General features: G+C 50.4%; 2 protein-coding genes across 3 annotated transcripts in view; one reads left to right on the top strand and one right to left on the bottom strand.

The window, feature by feature from the left end:
• LOC144144971 (mediator of RNA polymerase II transcription subunit 13-like) overlaps positions 1 to 23,924 on the bottom strand; it is a 98,212-nt gene that overhangs the window by 13,544 nt on the left and 60,744 nt on the right. Inside the window, exons 11-24 of one of the 2 annotated variants that reach the window (XM_077676467.1) lie at positions 20,709 to 20,848; positions 19,625 to 19,916; positions 18,772 to 19,047; positions 18,543 to 18,639; positions 17,850 to 18,019; positions 16,335 to 16,738; positions 10,834 to 11,137; positions 9,704 to 10,009; positions 8,409 to 9,273; positions 7,684 to 7,839; positions 6,681 to 7,090; positions 5,939 to 6,133; positions 4,676 to 4,902; positions 4,108 to 4,582 (exon numbers count right to left, since the gene is read on the bottom strand). In XM_077676467.1, the coding sequence (XP_077532593.1) occupies positions 4,108 to 4,582; positions 4,676 to 4,902; positions 5,939 to 6,133; positions 6,681 to 7,090; positions 7,684 to 7,839; positions 8,409 to 9,273; positions 9,704 to 10,009; positions 10,834 to 11,137; positions 16,335 to 16,738; positions 17,850 to 18,019; positions 18,543 to 18,639; positions 18,772 to 19,047; positions 19,625 to 19,916; positions 20,709 to 20,848 (4,317 nt within the window). The remainder of the gene's footprint in view (positions 1 to 4,107; positions 4,583 to 4,675; positions 4,903 to 5,938; positions 6,134 to 6,680; positions 7,091 to 7,683; positions 7,840 to 8,408; positions 9,274 to 9,703; positions 10,010 to 10,833; positions 11,138 to 16,334; positions 16,739 to 17,849; positions 18,020 to 18,542; positions 18,640 to 18,771; positions 19,048 to 19,624; positions 19,917 to 20,708; positions 20,849 to 23,924) is intronic. The other variant, XM_077676469.1, reaches the window with a different exon arrangement.
• LOC144144973 (uncharacterized) lies at positions 20,888 to 23,910 on the top strand. The gene has a single exon (XM_077676472.1). It carries the CDS (start codon positions 21,387 to 21,389, stop codon positions 23,319 to 23,321), a length of 1,935 nt encoding a protein of 644 aa, XP_077532598.1. The 5' UTR covers positions 20,888 to 21,386; the 3' UTR covers positions 23,322 to 23,910.

Raw genomic sequence — 23,924 nt, 5'->3', positions numbered from 1 at the left:
CGACTCGTGCCCCAGTCATTTTTCTTATTACCTAGTACTACTCCCAGTGAAGTACGCTCCACGATTCTTAATCTTAAAAATACGAGTGCGGGCCTTGATAATATGCATGCAAGCTACATTAAAGCCATTGTCGACATCATTTCTGATACTTTTGCGCATATCGTTAACCTTATATTTGAGACGGGCATTTTCCCAAAGGAACTGAAAAAAAGCAAAATAATCCCTGTGTTTAAAAAGGGTGACAGAACCTTGATTTCAAACTACCGACCGATCTCAATTCTTCCATTTTTCAGTAAAGTTGTTGAAAAATTATTCGAACAGCGTTTATCTAATTACATTGAACAAAAGAATATAGTAACTAAAAGGCAATTCGGTTTTCGTCATGGCTTATCAACCAACCTTGCTTTAATAGCCTTACCTGACAAATTTAAAAAAGAAATCGACCAGGGAAAAATTGTAGGGTCTGTGTTCATAGACTTTACCAAAGCCTTTGACACGATTACCCATAACATACTTTTCCGTAAGCTTGCTTCATATGGAATAATTGGGCCCCCCCTTAAACTGATTCAAAGCTATCTACTTAACCGTGAACAAATTGTCTCTTTATCTGATGTGCTGTCAGATACCAAAATAATTAATATTGGGGTTCCTCAGGGTTCCATTCTTGGGCCGATTTTATTCTTGTTATATATTAACGATCTACCGCACTGCCTCAGCCGGGAAATGGAATGCCTATTGTATGCTGATGACACCACAATTTTTACGTCCCATACAAGTACTGAAGCCATAACTGAGAGATTAAACTCTGACCTCTGAAACCTTAACTTGTGGTGTCAAAAAAATAATTTAAAAATTAATCCGGCGAAAACTCAATTTATGATATTCGGCTCCGGGGTCCAGCACACTGACAGTATTACTATTATGATTAACTCGCACCCCATAACAAGTACTGCTCAGAGCTCTTTCCTTGGTGTTCAACTAGACAGGCACCTCAAGTTTAATTTACATATTTCTTCCTTAGTAAAAAAAACAGCCTTTGGAATTCGAGTACTGGTGAAAGCTCGGCGTTATTTCAGCTTGCCCACGTTAATTACTCTTTATAATGCTTTCATCCATAGTCACATAAATTACTGCATAACATCTTGGGGGAACACTTACCCGTCTCACCTTGCGTCACTGCAGCATATTCAAAACCAAGCAGCCCGAATAATCACCTTTAGCCCAAGGTACACCCATGTAAGCCCTCTTTTGCGATCACTCAACCTTCTCCCAATCAGTGAGCTCGTTTTGTACAACTTAGGAATTACCACTTATAACCTACTCAGCCACTCTCACCTTCTTTATGTAATAGGACGAACAAGTCTTACCAACAACAACAACACGCGTTTTGCAATGCGAAATAATTTCTTGCTTCCTCCAGTCCGCGCGAACTACGGAAAACAGTCGGTTGAATTCAACATGATAAAATTGTGGAACAACCTGCCGGTAGCCTTAAAAAGCCGAAAGCCATTATCATCCTTTAAGAGATCCCTTAAATGTTTCTTTCTAAATAGTCCTTCATTCACTCTCACCCTATAAATCCAAGGAAAGCGTATATAATCCGGGAAAATGTATGTCTCCAGTTCACTGACGTTGATTTCTGTGTTGCAATTTTTTTTTAATCCACCCCAGTGAAAGCATGTTGCCTGATTGATCCCCGTAATGCGTTTATTGTGTAATATTATTTTACAATAATTCTGTTTTCATGCTCTGTTTTCTTTATGAAGGCTGAACAAATCAGCCTAGGCTGTTTTGCCACAATTAAACTGTTTTGTTCTATATTTCGACACTGTTGATGTCCAGTGAAGCGTCATTTTTTTTTACCTCCGCTCTGAAATTTTGGCCTAATCAGTAATGAACGATCATCGCAATTGTTCATTATACCGTTATACCGTGTCCATTTGGTTTGTGTATAAATCTACATTATATTTCTGCTTATCTCTTCTGACTGCTCTTGTTTTACCGTTTTTTATGTATTTTTTAACAAGAGGTCCCCCCACAGTGATAAACTATGGGACCTCTTTCTGTATTCTTTACCAATGTATGTACTGTATTATATGCAATCTTCCTAATAAACTTCCAACTTCAAACTTCTATCAATTGAACATTAGCACTTGTTTTGTATCAGCCTGACATAGCTCTGCAGAGGCACAGGCTAAGCTCAAAATTCTGAAGCGTTCAGGAGCAGGCTACAAGTTCTGAAAGCGGCAGCAAGAACTGCGAGTCCCTCCTTACTCGTATGTACACTAAATATTTGTGCAAGCTGGTACGAAAAAAGTGTATTCAATCTTTACAATATTCTCCGTCGCATTGCTAATAGCTTCCAAAAGTAATGAATACAGCCAGAAACATGGGCTGGCATCGGTCAGGATACCCTAACCAATCGGAACACTTAAATGCTCAGCTGATTGTGATTCGCAAGCAGAGATGCACTCTCTCAATCCCAATGTACTGACAGGCTACACATGGAAAAATGTACACTAATGTTACCTTTTAGCAATTAACTGCAACCTCAATTCACACCTTTGCACATGACAGGCAAGGGTGGACAGTGAATACGTTTACATAAATTCAACTACTGTTCAGTTCAAAAAGTTCATTATGCCGTACAACACGTATATATGTGCAATGTGTACATCATACGAACGATTGAGTGCATAAAGTCGACAACCATCCAAGGCTGCAAAGCTGACTACTATTTTTCCAATAGGTGACAGCCACAACACACATGTACAGCCTCCCAAATTTTTATAATATAGCGGGAGCGACGACCGATCGGCATGTCAGCGCCTTATCACAGTGTTCACCACCAAAATAGGCAATACGTGCACACATATAGAACTATCTGTTGTGGGAGCGTTGTCTGCTCTGCTGTTCTCCTCAGGGCAGTACACCACCTGTTTTTCTTATCTTGCAAGGTCGTTTCGCTACCCCCAAAGGTAGCTAAGCACCGTGGGGCACAGGATTTTATTTTTATCAGATTTGTTATTTATTGCATTATATCATGCAGCGGCCCAAGGCCATTCCGGCCATAAAACCGGTCCTGTTCTACATTTATTTATCTTTTCAGTGACATTCCTCACGCTGTGCGGGGCAAGTGACTCGAAAGAAAAATCAAACGTGAATTTGATATGCACATGCACTTCAAATAACCACTGGTTCTCGTGAACAAAGTTATTAAGATGCAGTGGCAGGGGGTGCACCACTCTCAAGGAAACAGCGTGGCAGACAACACTCATACTGTTGATAGCCCTACGCGCGTGCGCGTACTCTCGCCTACTTCGCTGCTGAGCACCATGATAAGGTGCCGACATACCGATAGGTCGTCGCTCCTGCTGTATTATTAAAAATTTGGGAGGCTGTACAGGTGCCATCATAAGTAGTTGGAACAAGGATTTGTTACATCACAAAATATTTGCCTCGGTGGCTTTATGACAGCCATTACCGGTCTACAGGAAGCTTTTTCTATTAGGGAGGACTCCTTTAAATGCGCACCAATGCAGCCAGGCAGTTTCCGGAAGAAGAAATTCCTGTACATTTACAAAACCGTGTTCCAATTACTTTTGACGGCACCTGTACAATGCCAAATGGGAAGCTTTACCTAACAAGAGGTAGCCTTGTGTTTAGTTATGTGTAGCTGCACGATTTGAGTGCACTACATGATGACGCGGGCTGCAACTGTGCTTTACACAACTGGGCCAATGCAGTGTATTTGCTGCATAACATGTGCAACACACGCAGAGCCACATGCATAACGTAAACAATACATGCAAAGCTAACAGTTGCTGCATAGCGTCTAACGTGCCCGTGCAGGCTATCAGGGGCAGTACTTGAAAGTCTCAACACAGTATTATGTATCACAGCAACAAAAAAGCTTAGCAAAGCCAGTGCGGCAGCAATTCCATAAACCAGGTTAAAAACAAAACACAAAGAAACCGCTGGTAGAAACCAGCTTCTGTAAAAAACTGCAAGCTACCAACATGGTCCTCCAAAACTGGGAAAAGGTGGACCCACAAAAACGAACCGCAGCAACTGGCCCCACTAAGACACCCTTGCACCGCCACCCACCTGTGTGGTGGCCGAGGTGGGGAAGACGAGGATGTGGGTGGCCGAGGCGTCCTGCGGGGTGCTCAGGTCGCAGGAGTGGCAGGCCGAGCTGAACCGCTCGTCCGGCGTGTACTGGTCGTGGAAGAGCCGCAGCGCACTGTCCGGCTCCAGGGACACCAGGCACGCCGACAGCACACAGGGGCCGCCCACCACACCCACCCCGCCCCCGGACGCCGAGGACGACGTGGAGGCCGCGGCGCACTGCTGGCACAGTTCGCGCAGCCGCCGCGAGTAGCGCAGCAGGCTGCGGCGCCCCAGCAGGCCCGCCCACTCGCGCAGCTCCCCGTGGCCCACGCGGCCCACGCGTCCCACAATGAGCCTCCAGGGCTGGGCACCCGCGCCCCCCGCGCGCGCCCCGCACGCCGCCACTCCCAGCACCCACTCGAGCAGCTTGTGCAGGCCGAGCCGGCGGACGCACACCTTTTTCCGCCGCGTTCTGCGTAAGTGAGAGAGAAAGACAGAGATGTGGGGGTCAGTTGAGTTCCCCTGTTGAAAGGGAGGCAGGCACCCCCCGGGTGAGAGCACGCACCGGTTGGGGACCTCGATGTTGACGGAGCAGTTGTCGAGCAGGTCGCCCTTGTCGTTGCTGACGCTGGCCAGCAGCCAGCGCTGGTCCTCCGTCAGGCAGTAGGCGCAGAACAGGATGCCGCACCGCTCCCGCCGGTCCCCAAACATCTCGCCCAGCTCCGTCTGCTTGTCCTTTTGCGGCGCCAGCACAAACGGCGGGCTCCACACCTTCATCGGGCTCACCCCGTTCTGCAGGCAAAGGAGATATCCAACCTTCGCCAAGGGAATCTTATGCAGTGTATTCTTGCGCACACAACCCGCACCGCAATAAAGCCCTCGCATATCCTGCCAAGAGCCTGTTAATATTTTCATCGCAACAAAAAGCACTTACTCAGCACTGCAGAACCCCTCTTGCAGGCTGAATGTGAACTCTGCACTTTGCAGACAACATGTCCTTATCCACACAAAAATAACCACCTCCCAAGTGCTTTTTTCTTTTTTTGATGTCGCTTCAGTGTAGAATAACATCCAGTTGGTGTCTTCAAACTGCGCAGGGGGATAAACTCTGAGTGCACTACTCAATTTTTGTGTAGTGTGTTGCTGTAGGCTGGGCAGTCTCTGACTATTCACTCGCACTAACATGCTACTGTGGTTGTTCTGTTCCATCAATAATGATAAACGACCATTAGCGCGGTTTAGGCTGCTACAGAATTGTAACAAGCACGCAATTTTGGGATGCATTTTTTCAAAATAAAGGTATGCTTAGAACTGAGTAATTATAGGGCACAAGGTCACTAGAATACAGCATTTTGAGCATACCGTTTCCATTTAGAACGATACCCTACACACATTTAACTTATATTTGTTGGGGTTACCTCACACCAGACCTCAAACTTACAGTTTACCTAGTGACTAAACAGCTCTATCTTGCACCACAGTTAAACTTCTGTAGCTCATCAAGCCTAAAAAGGAAATTGATACATTAGAGGCAGCTCTAGAGAAACCACAAATATAGCGTTAACAACAGCTTCCAGGCAAAGAAAAGTTGCAGACGGATACATTTGATTGAGTCTGACCCTACCCACAGGCTACAACGGACAACCTTCATGGTCATAAGCCAATGACCGCTGAATGGTTATCTCCAATTTCATAAAACAATGCATCCTTCATTCAGATCCGGACAATTCGCTCCGATTATCACCCACCCATTAGCCCACTGGTTAAGCCTTACTCTCCTCCATCTGTAGCACATTCTGCCGAACTCCAATGCATGTGGAACCCTCACCGTTCGGCCCTTGAGGAAGTCGTCCTGAGCCGCGGCCGGGCCAAAGCCAGTCAGCGATTTGACGTTGGACTGGTGGGTGATGAGCCGCGCACACTGGTAGAACACCGACAGGGCGTGCGCTCGTAATTGCTCCTGGCGCCGCAGGCCCTCCAGGGTGCGACCACCACCACCGAGTATAGAGTCCAGGCTCAGGATCTGGACACGAAATGGGCAGGTTTTTCCTTTTAAGGGGGGACGCGGGTCTTAAAATGGTCCAAAATCGCGAAAATATGCATTAGCGAAAAACACCTTTTTGAAGTCTTTATACCTTCAAGCACCTACTCGAAAAGTTCACTGCCGAATTTGATCGGAAAGAATCTCAAAATCAACTTTGAAAACGCAGCGGGAGCCGCAAAATGCCGAAGACCGGGCTAAAAAAGCTTGAACTTCGCGCGCGCGCCACACTCGAAGCAGACTGCATGCGGCGGCCATCTTGGGCTCGCTTTGTAGTTGATTTCTTTGCGCGTATTTTGCGCATACTCAAAATGGCGTCGCATGAGGAGAACGAGCGTTACCGCCGATTTTCCGAAGGTCGCTTTTGAGCCGCTGATTGGCAGGCTCGAAACACCTCAAATGCACTTTTACACTCCATAAATGCGGAAGCATTTACACCTTTGACATAGCACTAAGCAGCACTATGTCATAGCTAACTGTGCCAGGATGGAGTACAGCTCGAGATTTCCGTGTTGCAAACCAGGCCCACCTGGACGTGTGTGTTGCTCTGCAGAGGCTCGGGCAGGCACTCGAGCAGCTGGGAGAAGCACCGGTGCAGCCCCAGTGTGGCCACCCGCAGGACTTCGGGGTCGGAGGAGCCCAGCGTGAACGGCTCGACCAGGTACACCACGAGCGCCGGAGGCTGCTGCTCCTCCTCGCCTTCTTCCGGCGCGGACGCCGCAGCGCTGCCGCCGGTGCCTCCTCCGGCCGTCGAGCCAGGCCCACTGGTTCCACCGACGAAACTCGCGCTGCCTCCTGTACCAGTGTTGGTTGGAGGAACGCCAGCGCCACCGGGCTGACCAGCGGCCGAGGCACAGCCGCTCGGGTTGGCGAGCGGCGCTCCCGACCCCGTCACCGTCCCCGTGGCACCAGTTGCCGTGGTAGCCTCCAGGGAATTCTCTGAAATGTGACGTCCAGGGAGTCAGGTCACTAGTCCCCATTTTGTACGCACTTTCCATGCCGCAACTTGGCAAAGAACACAACAGAGCAAAGACAAGATAGAAGAAAGATGAAATCCACGGTACACAAGTGCTGTCCCTTCAACATCCTTTCTATTCTTTGTACCGTCTCGGCACTGTTTTTGTTCAAAGTACCGTGTGCCATGGCCAATCAGCAAACCCTCTTGCAACACATCTCAAACACAGTTCGCACTGATGGGCCTTACTACTGTCACTGCTTCTGCACCCTAAGCTAAGAGTTACCGACAACTTTGCTCTCTAGAAACGATCTTAACATTAAACTGGACTTTGGTCCATGGTCAACTGGAAATTGATGCTTTTCTATGGAGTTATCCAGCAAACCCGTCACACGAGAGTGCTGCATGGACGCAACTCTTCTTGTCAATCCACACTACTTCTCGACACGACCATGGGCCTCACTTCCAAGATTTACAGAGAGGCCCTCCCCTGCTATTTTCATAACTATTTTGATATCGATGGAGACACAAAGAATATCCCCCCCCCCCAACGATTCAGATGGTTTGCTTGACTGACCAGCATCATGTGGCCGTGGAGTGCCGTTCCCATCTTGGGCCTCCGGGGTGGGCGGGGGCCGTGGAGACGCCAGTGGTGCCCGGGCTTCCGCCCGTGCCGTGCTGGGGGGACCCTCCAGCATGCCTCGGTCTAGGCTTTGCGTGGCCAGGTGGGGACCTGTCAGCAAACAGAGCGTGTCGAAAGCTTCTTCAAAGAGCCATTCTCATTTGTTTGCACTCTGTCCGTAGTAGGACTGCACGGCTGCCGAGGAAAAGCCAACAATGTGGTGAACAGAGCTGTGACAGCGTCTCCAGCGTCTCCCACATAACCAGCGTCTCCCACAACTGGGAGACGCTGGTTATACGTCCCTTAGTTATGCGATGACCCACTTCTTATGACAGAGAATTGTTTCTTGTACAATGCGTTCGTGCGAGAGTGCGACTCTTGCTGTGCAGCCCTGCAAGACCAGACATTTTCGTCTTTACTCCTTCAATTTTTTGGACAGTGAAGCTCCCCTGAAAACAAGTACTCTATCTAGATCCTAACCTCAATACTCCTTTGGACTGCACCAGTTGGACTCGGTTAGAAGAGCTTCAAAAGCCCCATGGTCCTTAGCCAAGAAAAGTGTTCACAGACACTGCAATCGCACAGTTTGGCTAGTCTCTTCACACCCCTAGTTTGAACGCAACACAATTTTGTGACCACATTCACACAAACCAGAGGTGTAAAAAAAGCCCGCCACTCACCGAGCTGGAGCTTGCAAGCGCGGGCAAAGAGCCTTAGCCGGGGCCCCAGTGGCCCCTCGGCCAGGGGCCCCAGCCAGTCGTCCTCGGAGCCCTGCTGGGCATCGGCGGAGCAAGGCAGGGCCAGGCTGCAGGAGACGCGCAGGAGCCCCTCGCGCAGGCCCCCCCGGGAGAGCGGGCAGTGGCGGCCCAGGTTGAGCGCCTGGTACGTGGCGCTCAGGTCCTGGAAGAAGCCCCGCACGCCCGGCAGCAGGGCCTCGCTGTCGGGCAGCACGACCACGTAGGCGACGTCGCGGGCGGGCGAGTAGGGCTCCAGCAGCAGCTTGTCCCAGTAGCGCAGGGCGAAGGGGGAGAGGGCGAGCCAGTCGCGGTCGTAGCCCAGCAGCAGCGACGGGATGGGCTGGGGCTCGCACTGGTCCTCGGTGCCCCGGCCGGCCAGCCGGTGGAACTGGCGCCAGGTGAGGGGCCCCGCCACCCGGTACGTCACCTCCCACAGGCCCTGGTTGCCCCGCTTCTTGTGCACCGCCTCCTGCAGCAGCGGCTGCAGACCCCGCAGCAGCCCCATGGACACCAGGCTGCTGGCCGGGCACGGGCAGTGCAGGTAGGGCCAGTGGTGCAGGCAGGAGGTGCGCAGGCCCTCCTCCAGGGGCCGGGAGGCGACCGCCTCGAGCGCCCCCGAGGCCACCTCGCAGCCGTCCAGGGCCTGCAGCAGGGCCAGGGAGCCCGGCGGGGGGCGGGGCCCCGTGGCGGGCAGCGGCAGCGGGGGCTCCGAGCCCAGCTGCAGGGTCTTGTGCAGCACCGAGCAGGGCGACAGCGACATGCCCAGGCACTGGGTCTGCACGTAGTCCATCAGCCCCTCCTCGTCCACCTGTCACGAGCAGAGACAAGGGGCAGCGGTAAGTGGCTGAGCCACCTCACACTCATTTCTAGTGCAGCGGTTTGCATTCGTGAAGGGATTCCCGGGTTCCACTAGGCAGCCAACCCTGTGGCTGAGTAAAAGATGGTTCGGTCAGCGAGGCAGGCACTAGCATTCCAGCTTCCTTGCAAACCCTACTCCCATGCATTTGTTTTCCCACGAGTTATGGAAAGTTCATATGCCTGCCAACCCAGCTGTACTACTGAAATCTAGGAGACCAATATAGAGGGATACAAGGGTGAGAGCGGGCGGTAGGGGGGGAAAGATGGTGAATGCGTATCCCTTTTTCAATATCAATGTGCAATGCCTGAACACCATTCTTCTCTAAGCGCCTTCTTTCAAGCCGGCCCATCCCACAGAAGCTCCGTCTCATCCCACGCACCTTGTTGTTCAGGGACGACTGGTTGGCGAGGTGGGCGGAGGCGGCGGGCCCTCCTCCTCCTGCCCCCAAGCCAACCCGGGCAGCCAAGCCAAGCCGGGCCTGCTGGAGGGCGGCCCGCACGTGGGGTCCCGGCTTGGCCTCGTAGGGAAGGCCCGTGATGTCCAGCTCGTCCTGGTAGAAGAGCCCCGCTCGGTGCGACTGGTGCCGGTTCACCACGGCCGAGAAGCCGCACGTGCACTTGTACTGCGCCTCCTCGCTCGCCGTGGGCACCAGCGACGGTGGCAGGTACACGCCCACGTCTGCTCCCTGCCGCAGCAACAGAAGAAGTCCACGAGTTGGAGGACGCAACTTGGGACAATGCGACCACCTCGCTGGCGACCTACACTCACTTTGACAAACAAGCGAGAGGGGTGCTGCAAGTATTGCGCCCTCTTCATATGGAGGCGTTCGATAGAAAGCAAAACCTAAACTCAAAGTTCATGGGCTTGAATCTTGCGCCCCAACAGATGTCTGTGCAGACAGATGTACACACAGATATGAGGAATGGCACGCGCCTTCCACACAAAACCCTTTGACCGGCAGCGAGATTTATCATAGAGATGATGGCAAGCTGTTATCTAGGCCACAATTCTACGTACAATTGTAGGCGCAGACATTAGAATTGTGGTTTTGGGTGTCGCAGCTACAGCTGAACTGAGCAGCACATTTCAACAGACGGGGGTAGTTTAATTTTAATCGTTTGAGGTGCGAAGGAATTTTGGCATACCCACTGCCGCTTGTGTTTTTCACCTCCATGAGAAAGAAAAGTAAAGAAAATGCAGTGACTGAGAAAAGGAAATCAGTTTTAGGATCTCAAGCTCAGTGTATAATACATCGGCAACTGTGCTGTAACCAAAGGTTACTATGGTGGAGGCCAAAAACGTTCTACTTTAAACATCCCTTTGTTGCCATACCCAGCATAATACATTGTAAAGCTCTTAAATTTGCAGTCCCGGTAAGTTCTGGACGTGGTATTTTTTCCCCGCTACTGAGCTCCTTCAGAGCTCTCTCCAAATGACGGACTGTCGAGGGACTGATCCCACAATTAGCGGGGGGGGCAAGAGAGAAAGGGGCAAGGGGAGGGGCCTTGCCTTGATGTTCATGTTGCACACGCAGAGGGTGCAGCTGGAAAAGTTGTGGTCCCGGAAGAGCTCCAGCAGGGAGTCCGACAAGAGCAGGTTGACCAGCAGGGAGTCCGCCTCGGGTGTCGGGGGCTCGGGAGGCCCCGCCAGGCAGGGGCCGCTGCCACGCCCCCCCGCAGTGAAGCCCCCCATCAGCCCTGCCGGGTAGCCCCCCGGCCCCATTTCGTAGCCCACGGGCCCCACCCCCGCCGGGCTGCCCATCATGGCGCCGGGACCGGGGTAGCAGGGCCGCTCCTCCAGGCCTGGATGGTGACTGCGCATGGCACATACAAACACATGTATAAGCCGCACTGTTTCGGTGTACGGTCAGCAATGAGCGACAAGCGTCACACAGAGATCTGAACGGGGAAACACACAAATTTTGAGGTTCTAGTAGTAGAAAGGCAGAATAGTGATGTGAGTTCAGAAGGAAAACTTCCACACTTTGTAAATATAAACGTGCCATAGTACCATTTGAAAGTGGGGTTGTTCCTAACCAAGAAACCTACGTATATTGTTCTGGGGTGCTATTCCAGGAGGCCTGAGACTGAAGGGAACTCGGGATACACAAGCAGTAGCGACGCCCACGTAACGTAATGATAATATTTCGAGGTGGAGTTCAAGCATTTTAAAAATGCAATTCATGCTATTTGCTGATTATTGGGGTGACGTAACCGGTCCAAGGCAGCGCGTTCCAAGCAGGCGCGACCAGGGCACGGCGCATTTTTCACTGCATTCTCTCACTCCACTGCTGTACTTGTCGCTACTGGGGGCAAGCAAATCCAACTACACTGAAACCTTATTAAACGTAACAGGATATAAGGAAATAATGGATGCAACGAAGTAAATGAAATTCCTTTTAAACCATGCATTTGGAACCTCGTTGTAACAAAGTAAAATTGACCAGTTAATCGATACAACGAACTATATTAGTCGCTCAAAAGGAAAAAACAAAACCCTACCACGGTGTGTGAAGTATTCTGCGGAGTTCGACACTCGTTCGGCCCGGCGGTTTTAAAACGCCCGCATCGGCCTCATGGCCATGCGCAGCCATGCCACGTGCAGCCGAGCGAGCCGGCCTACTCGCTCAACCAGCCTGGCGGGGCGAGGAAGATGGCTCTCTCGGTGCCGATTCCGACGTGGTCACTACAGAGGAGCTCACCCACGATGCTATTGTCGCAAATGTCACCCGACAAACCGACGCAAGCGACGCCGAAGACACCGTGGTCTACCATGCCCACGCGTTAAACGCGCAAACTTCATCACAGGCGGTCGATGCGGTTGACCTTCTAAGTTGTCTCAACGCGATGACCACCACTGTAAAGGAAGTCTTTCGCTTCCGATGCCCCAAACAAAGGAGCATCACGGTCTCTTTTCTAGCGACGTGTACCGGAAAATAACATAGGCAGTGTGCGCTTTGAGCAAGCAAAATACTTGTCTTCTATTCAATTTCCGTCGCATGCATGCTCGCGTAGCGGTACAGTGGGCCGCGAGGAGGTTTCCATCTCTGCATGCTAATAGTTGTGCACCCAAATGAGCATACATTGCCGTAAACTTTTTAAATTGATATAACGAAATAATGGATATAACGAAATAATTACAGCTTCCCCTGAACTTCGTTATAATGAGGTTTGAGTGAACATCACTTTTATCACGGTTTTATTTTATTAATCTGTATTTTACTACAAAGTTCATTAATTTTTTTTATTTTAGGCATTATGAGCTTTTCGTTTGAAATTTGCCGTCCTAAGAAGCAGTTTCTGCCCATTTCGGTCATCGGTGGCAGACAATGCAATCACGTGACTAAGCCCTACTGGCAAAAAAAAAAAAAAAAAGAAAGCGAGTGATGGAAACGCGTCACATTCAACGTAATGGCTGGTCGGTGTTATCGAAACCCTTCGACCGCTTTCGGATAGGGGCCCTTAAGTATGCTTACGTGATTTGAAGGCGAAAGCTTGGCGGTACTTGATAACAACTGATACATTGTACTTGCGATACTTATTAACAACTCACAATTGTACTTGCGATAATTCTTAACGGACATATTGCCCTTCTGTATTTTTCCCCGCTTTCATTTCTTTGTCTTTCGGCATGAATTTTGGCAATACTTTGACCGGCTTCTTTTCTGCTATACTGTGTTTGCGTCAGTTTCTTCTCTTTCATTTCGTAGTGAACTCGCCAGCAAGAAGACTGGCACACAGAACAGCCTCCCTATAATTGGGGTTCTGCGCGGCTAGTGTGCACCTGTCCTTCCCATGAGCCATCACAAACACGTGTCACGCAGCCCACATTATTCTAAGAATTTTACTTTTCCAATTCACAGTTTTCTGAATTTTCAAAAACCGAGCCCATTCGCTCCTCAAAGGTCCTGATTGCGGGCAAATCACCCCATTGGGCATGTGCTACAAAGAAAGGAATAGCAACAACCACGGCTTTTCAAATTTGTTTCCTTCATTTCACTTTGCTCTTTACAGCTCTTGTTCGATGAAGCTTTCTACAGTAATTTTTTTTAGGGACTCTATACCTTCACTCTCCTTCTGGCAACACGTCCTGTCTCTACTTTTCCCTGTCCCATCCGTCATGTGCAGTTTTTACGTAAAAGCCGGTCACGTCTGACTGTTCCTTTCGCTACAGTGAACTGCTTCGCTTACTTGGTTTGGGCTTGCGCTGAGCTGCACTGGAGCCACCCTCAAATGACGTAGCAAACACATTTCAGTGGAAGAACAGAACACCGAGAAAATCGGAGCCGCCCCGCACCACTTTTAGAGGGTGGAGCTTTAAAAGAAGGCTGGGGTCAGGCAGTATTTTTGGAGGAAATAGCAGGGTTATCTACGTTACGCAACGGAGTGCAGATTGCAAGTCGATTCTAGATGGCGCTGCACGCGGATGTTTGCACAAGCCGTGCTTTTTCAACATGAGCGGCCTCAACTGAGTGCGCTGATAATGTCAAGCATGCTCCACGCGATTGTGCCGGTGTTGCTTGAAGTTTATTGGATGCTGTATTATCACTACTTTGTTAACTCGAGCAGCTGGAAACTTGGGAGTGAGCTATCTCGGGCCTTCTGGAATAGCGCTCCTGTTTTAATACGACTCCTTCTGCTTGCTTTGTGTAACATTTAGGGGAGGAGTGTGAACAGTTACTTTTGATTTCATTGCAAATACGAAGTGATGATTTCACAGCCACCAATACAACGTAAATTTCCAATTTATTCCATGTGCTCTGTTTGTTGGTGCATAAAAACAAGTAGCTGAGCCACAAGCATTTGTAAAACTAACAGCGCGACACAAGGGCAGCCCTGGAGTACAAATGTGGTGCTTTAAACGTTACATTTTAAAGTACCACATTAACAGCCTCCACGTTTACCCCACAAAAGATGACCTGGTTTGTGTGGAGGCAGCTACAGTCCAATCTGGCAACCACTATTACCGGCGCATAGCCATTCTGATAAACTATTGTTACTACTCCTCCCTTGGACAACACTAACAAAAGAAATTATAGCTGTGAGAAACATGAATGCTCATCACTTTTCATGTTCATCACTTTTCTAGACTTTTCTAAAGCTTCCGATAAAGTTTCTCACAAATTACTCTTACATAAACTGCGCTCGCCTAACCTTGATGACAAGCTACTAACATGGCTAGAAGTTTTCCTTACTAATCGCTCCCAGTTCGTTTCAGCTAACAATTATGACTTTGAGCCCAGCGGCGTTCACTCGGGTGTTCCCCAGGGCTCGGTTTTGGGTCCTCTTCTTTTCCTAATTTATATTAACGATTTACCGTTTTGCGTTTCTGCCCACATCAATTTGTTCGCCGATGATTGTGTAATTTATCGACAAATAATCTCTGGCAACGACGTCACAACATTACAAGCAGATCTAAACGCTGTAACATCTTGGTGTAAAATCTGGTGACACTAACAAGTGCAAGTACATGCGAGTCCCGAACTACTCAAGAGCTACCTTCGTACTCTATTAATAACTCCCTTCTAGAAAATGTGTCATGTTATAAATACCTAGGTGTTCCCCTTTCAGCTAACCTTACATGAAACATTCACACGGATTATGTCGTCAATAACGCTAACCAGGCATTAGGATACCTTCGACGTAATTTTTCAAGAGCACCTTCTTCACTAACACTACTACTTTACAAGACGCTGGTTCGGCCAAAGCTTGAATATGCGGCATCACTCTGGGATTAAAGCCAAGCCAACCTGACTCAAAAAGTAGAATTAGTTCAGAAAAACGCGGCCCGTTACATACTATCCGATTATAACGGTACCTCGAGTGTAACACACATGAAATTGAGCCTTAACCTACCATCTCTAGCGTCTCGTCGTAATGTTCTTCGTCTGTGTCTTTTCCATAAAATATTCTATCACCCTGAACTACGCAGTGAATTCATTCAAGCACCTCATTACATTTCTGATTGATTGATTGTGGGGTTTAACGCGCCGACGCAACGCAGGCGATGAGGCGCGCCGTAGTGGAGGGCTCCGGATTAATTTTGACCACCTGGGGGTCTTTATCGTGCGCCGAAATCTCGTACACACGGGCGTTTTTGCTTTTCGCCTCCATCAGAAAAGCGGCCGCCGCGGCCGGGAATCGAACCCGCGACCTCGTGCTCAGCAGCGCAACGCCTTAGCCACTGAGCCACCGCGGCGGGTTCATTACATTTCTGCTCGTTTAGACCACTCAAATAAAGTCAGGATACCCCATCCACGAACTAACGCCTTTTCATAGTCATTTTTCCCGCGGACAGGCGGACGGCCACAGACTGGAACCACCTTCTCGACTCCATTGCCTGTATACAAAATCCGGTATTGTTCAAAAACACCTTCGCTAACATTGTATATGAGGAATGTTTTGTACTTACCAGCCTCTAATTACTGTTTACTGTACTTGATTGCTTTGTTACCTAGCTAACATTGTATAATTAGGAAATGTTTTGTGTTTTATATTGCCTATAATATCACTCACTGTATTTGTGTATTACCCACTCCCCTCTGTAATGCCTTCGGGCCCTGAGGGTATAATTAATTAATTAATTAATTAATAAAGTCAAGAGAGAAAACTGTGTGAAACTTAAAAGGGAGCACGGTTTATAAAACGAGGCAAGCCTCCAATCAAATCGACGAGTCCTCACAGTGTTTTGCCGATTCCTGCACTGCAGCGCTTTACGCATAAGTCTAAACCCCAGATCTGACTTTTCTAGAAGTTGCTCTTCAAGTTCTCTTGTCCGTTCAAGGCCAGGCTTTGCAATTTATCAGGGCCCATGCTTAGTGCGCACGATAAAAGCGTATCGACAACAAGTAACACGACACCCCCATCAACCTTTGCAAGTTTTATCCAGCCTACAAGGGGTATCGCGCAACGTGAAACTTGCACTCAACAAACACAGAAAGACGCGCGCACAGTCGTGTTGTGTGAGGAGCCACCTCCACTCCCGTCAGGGCTTGGGGTGTGCCGGCTCACCTAGGGTGGCGCTCAAGGAGTCCCGGGTGGTGCATCGATCCTCCACCCATGCGCATGAGGAAAGCAGCCTCGTGGGCGGAGCCCGGTGGACCGCCCACCAGGTGCGGTGGGGGTGGCACAGCAAGAGGTGGGCCCTGCTGCTGCTGGTGCTGCTGGTGCGCAGCCGGGTGGTAGTGGGGCAGGGGCCGGGGGGGCCCCGGGGGTGGTGGCTGTGGAGTGGGTGGGGGCGGGGGCGCCTGCTGGGGCTGGGGCGAGGGGTGCTGCTGCTGCCAGCTGGGCTTGTAGGAGACCTCCAGGGGGGGCAGGGGCGCCAGCGCGGCACTGGGCAGCTGGGCGAGCGGGGCGTACCGCTGGGAGCTCAGGAAGGCGTGCACCTTGGGCGCCTTGTACACGTACGACCAGTCCTGCAATCACGGGTGAGGGGCCCACATGAAGGAACCGGTCACTACCGCAGGGGTACGCGGGGATCCAATCACGAACAATGACCAAAAGATCGCTGTTTAGAATATCGCATTTTATATTCTATGGGTTTACAAAATTTCTCCATTCAAAACCATTATGAAGGGCTACAACAAAATAGCTATTTTGTCATACTGGTCGTAAACAAATAATGCAGTGATGGTGCACATGAAATCACAACATTTGCAGTCCTTTTTGAGGCCACGTTTAGCATTAATGCTAGGGTGATGTCAACTAGAGGGCGAGCTTGTCTTATCCTCTCGGGAACTTATTTTATCGGCAAGTTACGTGAGAACAGAAACTGCTGAAATCTGATTATAATCAATTTTCTGAGAGTAAAAAATGCTTTTGCTAAACAAGCACGATAAAAGTAGATGTGAAAATCGTGATTGTTTCAGTATAACTGCGTTTTGCCATGACAAAGTTTCTACAACTTGCAGCATACTCATCCTGAAATTTAGAATCCTTAGGTGCAATTTTGGATGATTTCTAGAAATACCAGGAACACAATTTATCGCCTGCGACTAATAGGACATGTTTTTATCAGAAAGGTGGAGGGGGAAGGGGGACATGCCGAAGCTACACCTTGCTATAGGGCGGGGCATGCTGTAGTAGAGGGCCCTGGATTAATTTTTATCCATAGGGATCTTTATTGTGTGCCGAAATCTCGGCACACTGGCGGTTTTGTTTTTCCTCTAAAAAACAAAACAAAACAAAAAATTCCCTGCTGCAGCTGGGATGAACCCACATTTGGGCTCAGCAGCCCAACCATAAGACACAGTTTACAGTCCACACTGTCCTGAGCTACGTTTCCCAATCACACAGGAAGCGGATGCAGTGGAAAGGGGTTTAACAAATAATGAGCCAGCTGGTGCTGAAAGCAGCTGTGCACATTCACTACGTTTTACAGAGATCTCCACGGGCAGTTTCTCAGAACTACACACAAGCCGAATCCACACAGTATTACTGAAACGTGTTTTAACAGACTGCACGAAGCTGCAGCCTCGGAAACAAACGAGAACAGGTGGAGCCAGACTGCCCCGAAGCACCACTGACCTTGGCCCCGTCAAAGCCCGGGCTGGCGCAGTTTCCGTAAGGGTCCAGCGCCCTGTCCCCGGCCTCGCCCAGCAGCAGGTCGGTGCCACCGCCGGGACATGAGGGCGACGGGGCAGCATTGTGCTCCAGCGACGGCGGCGTGGGGAACATGCGCGTCAGTTCTGCCGCTCCTGCGCAAGAGAGGCAACATCACTCAGGAGAATGGCAAGTTGGGCCAGTTAGGGTACACGATGCACATGAATCATGACGTACAAAACAGCGCAAGATAGACAAGGACAAAAGAGACGACGACGGCGTAACGCTGTCATTGTTGTTTTTTCTTTTGCCCTTTTTCTATCTTGTGCTGTTTTGCACATAATCCCTCCACTCAACCTGCCAGGCATTCCCCTCCCAGAACTGCTTTCATCACAACTGCTCATCTCCACCTCATCACAAAACTGTTTGTTCCTTGCTCACGGCTACCAGTCCATGGCACAACATTTGGACAAACTGTCAGAAGACATATTACCTGTGAAGGCTCTAACAGAAACCACACCAAATGCCGCATAGACAAAACTATTTTTCGTGAATGCCTCCAAATCATCAGCCAGGGCACACACTGCTCTCGGCCACATCCAGAAGGCTCAGCCTCTTTGCCAGCACTAAAAGTTAATAACAGCCACGATAAAGGTCACCGATAGCAGCCTCACGTACCCAGGATGCCGGCAGTGGTGCTGTTTTTAGATTTGGTGATGGGTTCGTCCGTGGCACCGGGGGGCTTTGTGGAACTCGGCGTGGAGGGTGCCTGGAACTGACGAAAAGCACAGTTGTAACCTCAGCCGCAAAGGAAAAAGAAAAGAAGAATCAATTCTTAGACTACGGGGGGAGGAGACAAAGCCGGGTGTCGCACGCTCAGCCTAAGATACGAGTGGTTTCTCCTCACGGGGTCATCGCTGCTCTCGTCCGAGGAAGAGGTGTCGAAGATGTTCTCGAGGTCGCACTCGGTGACCTTGAGGTCCTCAACGCGCGTGAAACCCGGGTGGCGGGGAGTGGGTGGAGAGCCGCCGGGAGCAAGGTCCCCCTGGGAGCCCGGCGTGGTGGGCTCCCCGATACCGGCACTGTGGGGGGCACCCACCACCCCCGCAGAGTCCGCAGCTGCAACGGCGGGCTCCGCACCCGTGGTCGTGGTGTCCATGGGCACACACTCCTTCTCTTCCTCCTGTGTGAGAGGCCGCAGCCCAAGGACACGTTAGGCTGAGCCCTTAGCACGCCCAATGGCACTTTCCGATGTGGCATGGAGCGGGGAAGAGCTCAAAAGCACCTAACCTCTCTTAAAATTCCCTTATGAAACTGTGTGCACACTGATTTCAAGCATTGTCTCTGCAAAAGTAGCTCTAAATGAAATATAATTTATAGGCAGGTCACACATGTTGGGAGGAGAGGATTGCTGGCAATTTTTTAGAAACAGAAGCGGAGAGGTAACACAATTTCCAGGTTAATAAAAAAAAAAAAGAGAGAGAGAGAGAGAACTTACAGGGCACAAGGTAAGACGGAAGGAGGCAAGATAAAAATCAGGTTGAAGGGGCTGGGCCCATCAATGCTATCTCACTTAGAACAGACATGGAAAAGAGTGTGAGCGTCCGAGTGGAATTCAAGGCCACCCACACATCTAAACAGGCATATTTACCGACAATATGCATGTGCACTACAGGAAGGCACCGCCCTTTCAGCCCCTAATTTACAAATAAGCGTAAGTCCCCCTTAGCAACTTAAAACGTCAACCCTGACCGGCTCACCTTGACAACTACAGCTGCCACAGCCTGACTGGGTGTGCCTGCCAGGGCGCCAGCTGCCTGGCCATTGGGTGTGGCAGCTGCGGCCGACTCTTCGTCCCCCTCATCGTGGAACTCGTAAGGATCCCGGGCGTTTGGGACACCGGCAGTGGGACCGGCTTCACCCACTTGTTCACTGCCCGAGGCTACAGTGTGGTCGCACATCGGCTCCGACCGCCGGTACGGTGCCCACGTGTCACCCGGGTGGGATCTCCGAGGCGCACCCATGTGGGGACGCTTGCACGGAGGCACGTCCCTGCAGGGAACAAGCCGAGTCGAGGTTACGACTGCCACGACTCTTCGCAAGGGAAAAGGTTTTTGTAATCAGCTTCGTGACGGGATATCTTTTCCATTCAGTTTTTAAAACACAACCTCACCATAAGCTCAATTAGTGACAAACAAAGACACCTTAGTAGCATCCCCTATAGGTAGTATTCACTGGCAAGGCATGCATGCAGGCAACCATGTGAGTGCGCCATCACTGGTTACGTTGGGCTCCGGGCTAACCACATGACGTGTGTTCGCATTCCAAACTCTACCCCACCAAACGCAAAGTAATGCCTCGACTCCAACGTCAGTGCGATTAAAAACATCTTTTAAATTAAGAAAAATTAAAATCGTGGCGCTTCGGCCATGTCCGTGGCCGTTTCCAGTGTTGCCAAGCTAAGAAATTGAGAGCTAAACATTTCAGTGAATACCATCTATACGAAATCCTTTTCGTAAAGTTGCTTAGATGCTCAAGCCGAGTAGTCTATGGAGTTTTACACTGGTCTAATTTGTACGTGGTAGCTACCTGCTGAACAAGTTGGCGACAGCCCACTGGAAAAACTGCTAAGCACGATGGTGGAATAGCCCACCCACCATGCTCTAGAAGAACAGCTCGTAAACCACCGACTGTGTCAATTCATCGCTCTATGTGGAGGAGGGTAGCTGCTATTGCAAGACTTCACAGAGTGGAACATTTGTGAGCTGCCTGCCACACCACACACAAACCCTGCGATGCCCAGGATGGAACCTGACAAAGAGCTTGCAGGGCAGTGCTACTGACCAGGGGGGCAGGTAGAGGGTGGAGTAGTCGTACAGCAGGCTGCTCCCCAGTGGCAGGGGGGCCTCCGCCTCCAGCAGAGCCTCGTGGGGAACCGGAGGAAGGCACGGCCGCTTCAGTCCCCCCTGCTGCTGCTGTGGGTGCTGCAACAGGGCGCGTGGGGCAAACAAGGGCCGCACGTTAAGGGGGGACACGGGTCTTTGGGACGAAAAAATCGCGAAAAAGTCGATTTTTTGAAAACAAGATTTTCGAATTCCGCAACTATTATTCTCTCTATGTGCGAAGTTTTGTGTCTCGTGAACCAGTATTTAAAACGTTATATTGATTTATAACGCGCGTGGGAGCTGAATTTTTGCTGAAGCCGATGCAAAAACGGCCCTACTTTCGCGTTGTGCGGCGGTCGTACCGCATGCCTGATCGCGGCAACCTCGGTATCGTTTGAAAGAGCGGCTTTTCTTCTTTTTTTTCGCGCCACAACTGCCCCCGTGCAGACATTGTCCGAATAGCAAAACGGCGCCAAAAACCCCCGCAACTAGCGATCCCATTCGCCGAGAGAAGGCACGTGACCAAATCTCGTCTCCTGATTGGCAGAGCCTGGTTTGCATTGTCTGCTCTGGTAGTGCGAGCGCATCCGAGGCGGCTCCATCTTGCTTATCGTGTTCGCACCACAAGCAAAGAGCCATGCCGAAGGCCCAGCTAAAGTTTGCTACGAGGCACAAGTTTGGGAAAAAAGCGAAGCGGTTCTTGTACAACTTCCACAAGAGTCCTGCAGTAGCGGAGGAAAGCGCCGGGCCTGACGCGCTACCCGCGCCGAGCTGCGCGGAAGCCACCGCCGACGACGTAGGCCTAACGGCCCCACCAGTCAGCGGAAATGCTTTGGAAAGCGGCCGTATGAGACGCGACACAGTGATGCTGCAACCTGAAGATTTGCTGCAGAGAGAGGTGGTTGCACACGAACAGTTGAAAGCGCTTTCTTCAACTCCTGCAACTGAGCGGAAATCCAACTTGTTCACGAGCGCCGACGACACTCCTCCCGGCCCACCTGACGAGAGCAGCTTCGTGATTGCGAGTTTGGACTGCGTCAACATGTTGCTGTCGGCTGTAAAGTGCAGCGTTTGCAGTGACAGCGTGACATTTAGAACCGGCGAGCGGGCGTACGGCCTTTCCGTAAAGATGGTTATCGCGTGTGCGACCTGCGGTGATGTTGCCTCGGAGTGGAGCTCTCCCCGCGTGAACAGCGATAAGAAAGTTAATCCGTTTATCGTGAACGTTCTCGCCGCGCGAGCGATGCAGGCTACGGGAAATCGCCAAACCGCGCTGAACGATGTGTTTGCTACAATGAACATTTCTCACCGCGGGCTGCACACCAAAACGTGGCAAGGCTACGTGAAGGAGAAGCTTGCGCCCGCTGCGACTCGCGCTGCCGACAACGTGATGGCCGAAAGTGCGCATTCAGTGAGAAAGCTCTACGACGATCTGCAACTGGACAACCCCGGTAACATTTGTGTTACGTACGACGGGTCGTGGATGACGCGAGGCCACTCGTCTCACATCGGCGTCGGCGTGGTTATCGAACTCTTTACGGGATTAGTTCTAGACTTCGTCGTGCTGAGCAACTTTTGTGCTGGGTGCGAGCGCGGGCCAAAGGTAGGCGACCCAGCTTACCAAGCTTGGAAGGACAATCACGTCTGTCAAAAAAACACTGAAAAGAAGGCTGGTGAGATGGAGGTGGAGGCCGGTCTCATCCTCTTTGAGAGGTCACTGCAGCTGCACAAACTAAGGTACACCACAATTCTGTCAGACGGCGACAGCCGCACCTACTTGGCGTTGGTGGATGCCAAGGTGTATGGTTTTATTCCAATCAAGAAGGAAGACTGTGTCAATCATGTGAAGAAGAGGATGGGCACCACCCTGCGTAACCTGCTTGCAAAAGGTACGGGCTCGGCATCTGAGAGGCTCGGTGGCAAGGGTCGGCTAACTGGCGACCTTGTCACTAAGCTCAGTTCTTATTATGGCTGGGCATTGAAATCGCACAGTGGCGACGTCAGGGCCATGCACAAAGCGGTGATGGCCACCTACCACCACATCACTTCAAACGACACCGTGTCCAACCACAGCCTCTGCCCACCAGGCCCGGACTCGTGGTGCCGGCAGAACGCTGCCAAGGCGAAGGGGGAGCCCACTCCAAAACACAGATACAACCTGCCACCTCACGTGTGCGAGGCTCTTCTACCTGTGTACAAGCGTCTTTCGGACGAAAAGCTCCTGCAGCGCTGCCTGCAAGGCAAAACGCAGAACTCCAATGAGTCCCTCCACTCCATGATATGGGCCCTGGCACCCAAGGAGAAGCACGCGTCGCTGTTCACTGTGCAAGCTGCTGTGGCTGAGGCGGTGCTGAAGTTTAACGCAGGCAATGAAAGAGCCTCGGCTTCCATTCTCAAGCAACTTGACCTGAACCCTGGGCTTGCCAGCACGAAGCGTATGGCAGAAAAAGACCGCCGTCGAGGATCCGCCTCTGCACGCAAGCACAAGTCAGCTGATGGCATGCAGCGAGCTTTCAAGAAGCGCCACTCCGGTGCCTCCAGTCAAACAGATTATGTGCCTGGTGGCTACTGACTCCATACCAGTGTAAATACACTGCAATTTTGTTGTTGTTCTCACTGAAAACGAGTCTGCTGTTTCTTTCTTCATTTTCTCAAAACACTAATTTTGGCCTGTCTGCAAACTTGCGGAAGAGCTATCTCAGCTCTCAGGGCACACAAAACTATAATTTTTGTTGTGCCATGGAGCAGAATGCGCAAAGCACACAATGGTAGGAACAGAATTTTTATTATATGCGTCGAAAATTTTTTATTTCGCTCTGAACCAGACCTCATGGTGCCAAGTTTTGAACAACAAACTTTAAACTGCCATAAAATCACTACTTGTGGCCTTATCAAAAAAGTACTCCTAACATTGTGTTCCTTGTGCTTTCTAGTACATTTTGGTGTGAAGAAAACAACTTTCAGTTAGTTAGGCTTTTTTCTACTAATTACGCAAGAAATCACTAATTAATGTTAATTATATTAAAAACTAATTGGCACAGAAACAAAATAAGTGCAGATTTGAGATCAGCACAGCAAACTACATCAGGGAGTCAAGTGTCATTGCAGTTGGTAAAAAAACAAGGAAGATAGGTTTAAGACCAGTGTCCCCCCTTAAGCACATCATACGCACTTC

The sequence above is a fragment of the Haemaphysalis longicornis genome, unplaced genomic scaffold (genome assembly GCF_048455015.1).
Source record: "Haemaphysalis longicornis isolate Haplotype H1 unplaced genomic scaffold, Haemaphysalis longicornis Haplotype H1 scaffold_7, whole genome shotgun sequence".
In the NCBI taxonomy this organism is placed as follows: domain Eukaryota; kingdom Metazoa; phylum Arthropoda; class Arachnida; order Ixodida; family Ixodidae; genus Haemaphysalis; species Haemaphysalis longicornis.
The sequence above is the reverse complement of the archived record's forward strand: the minus strand, read 5'-3'. Positions and strand labels throughout refer to the sequence as shown.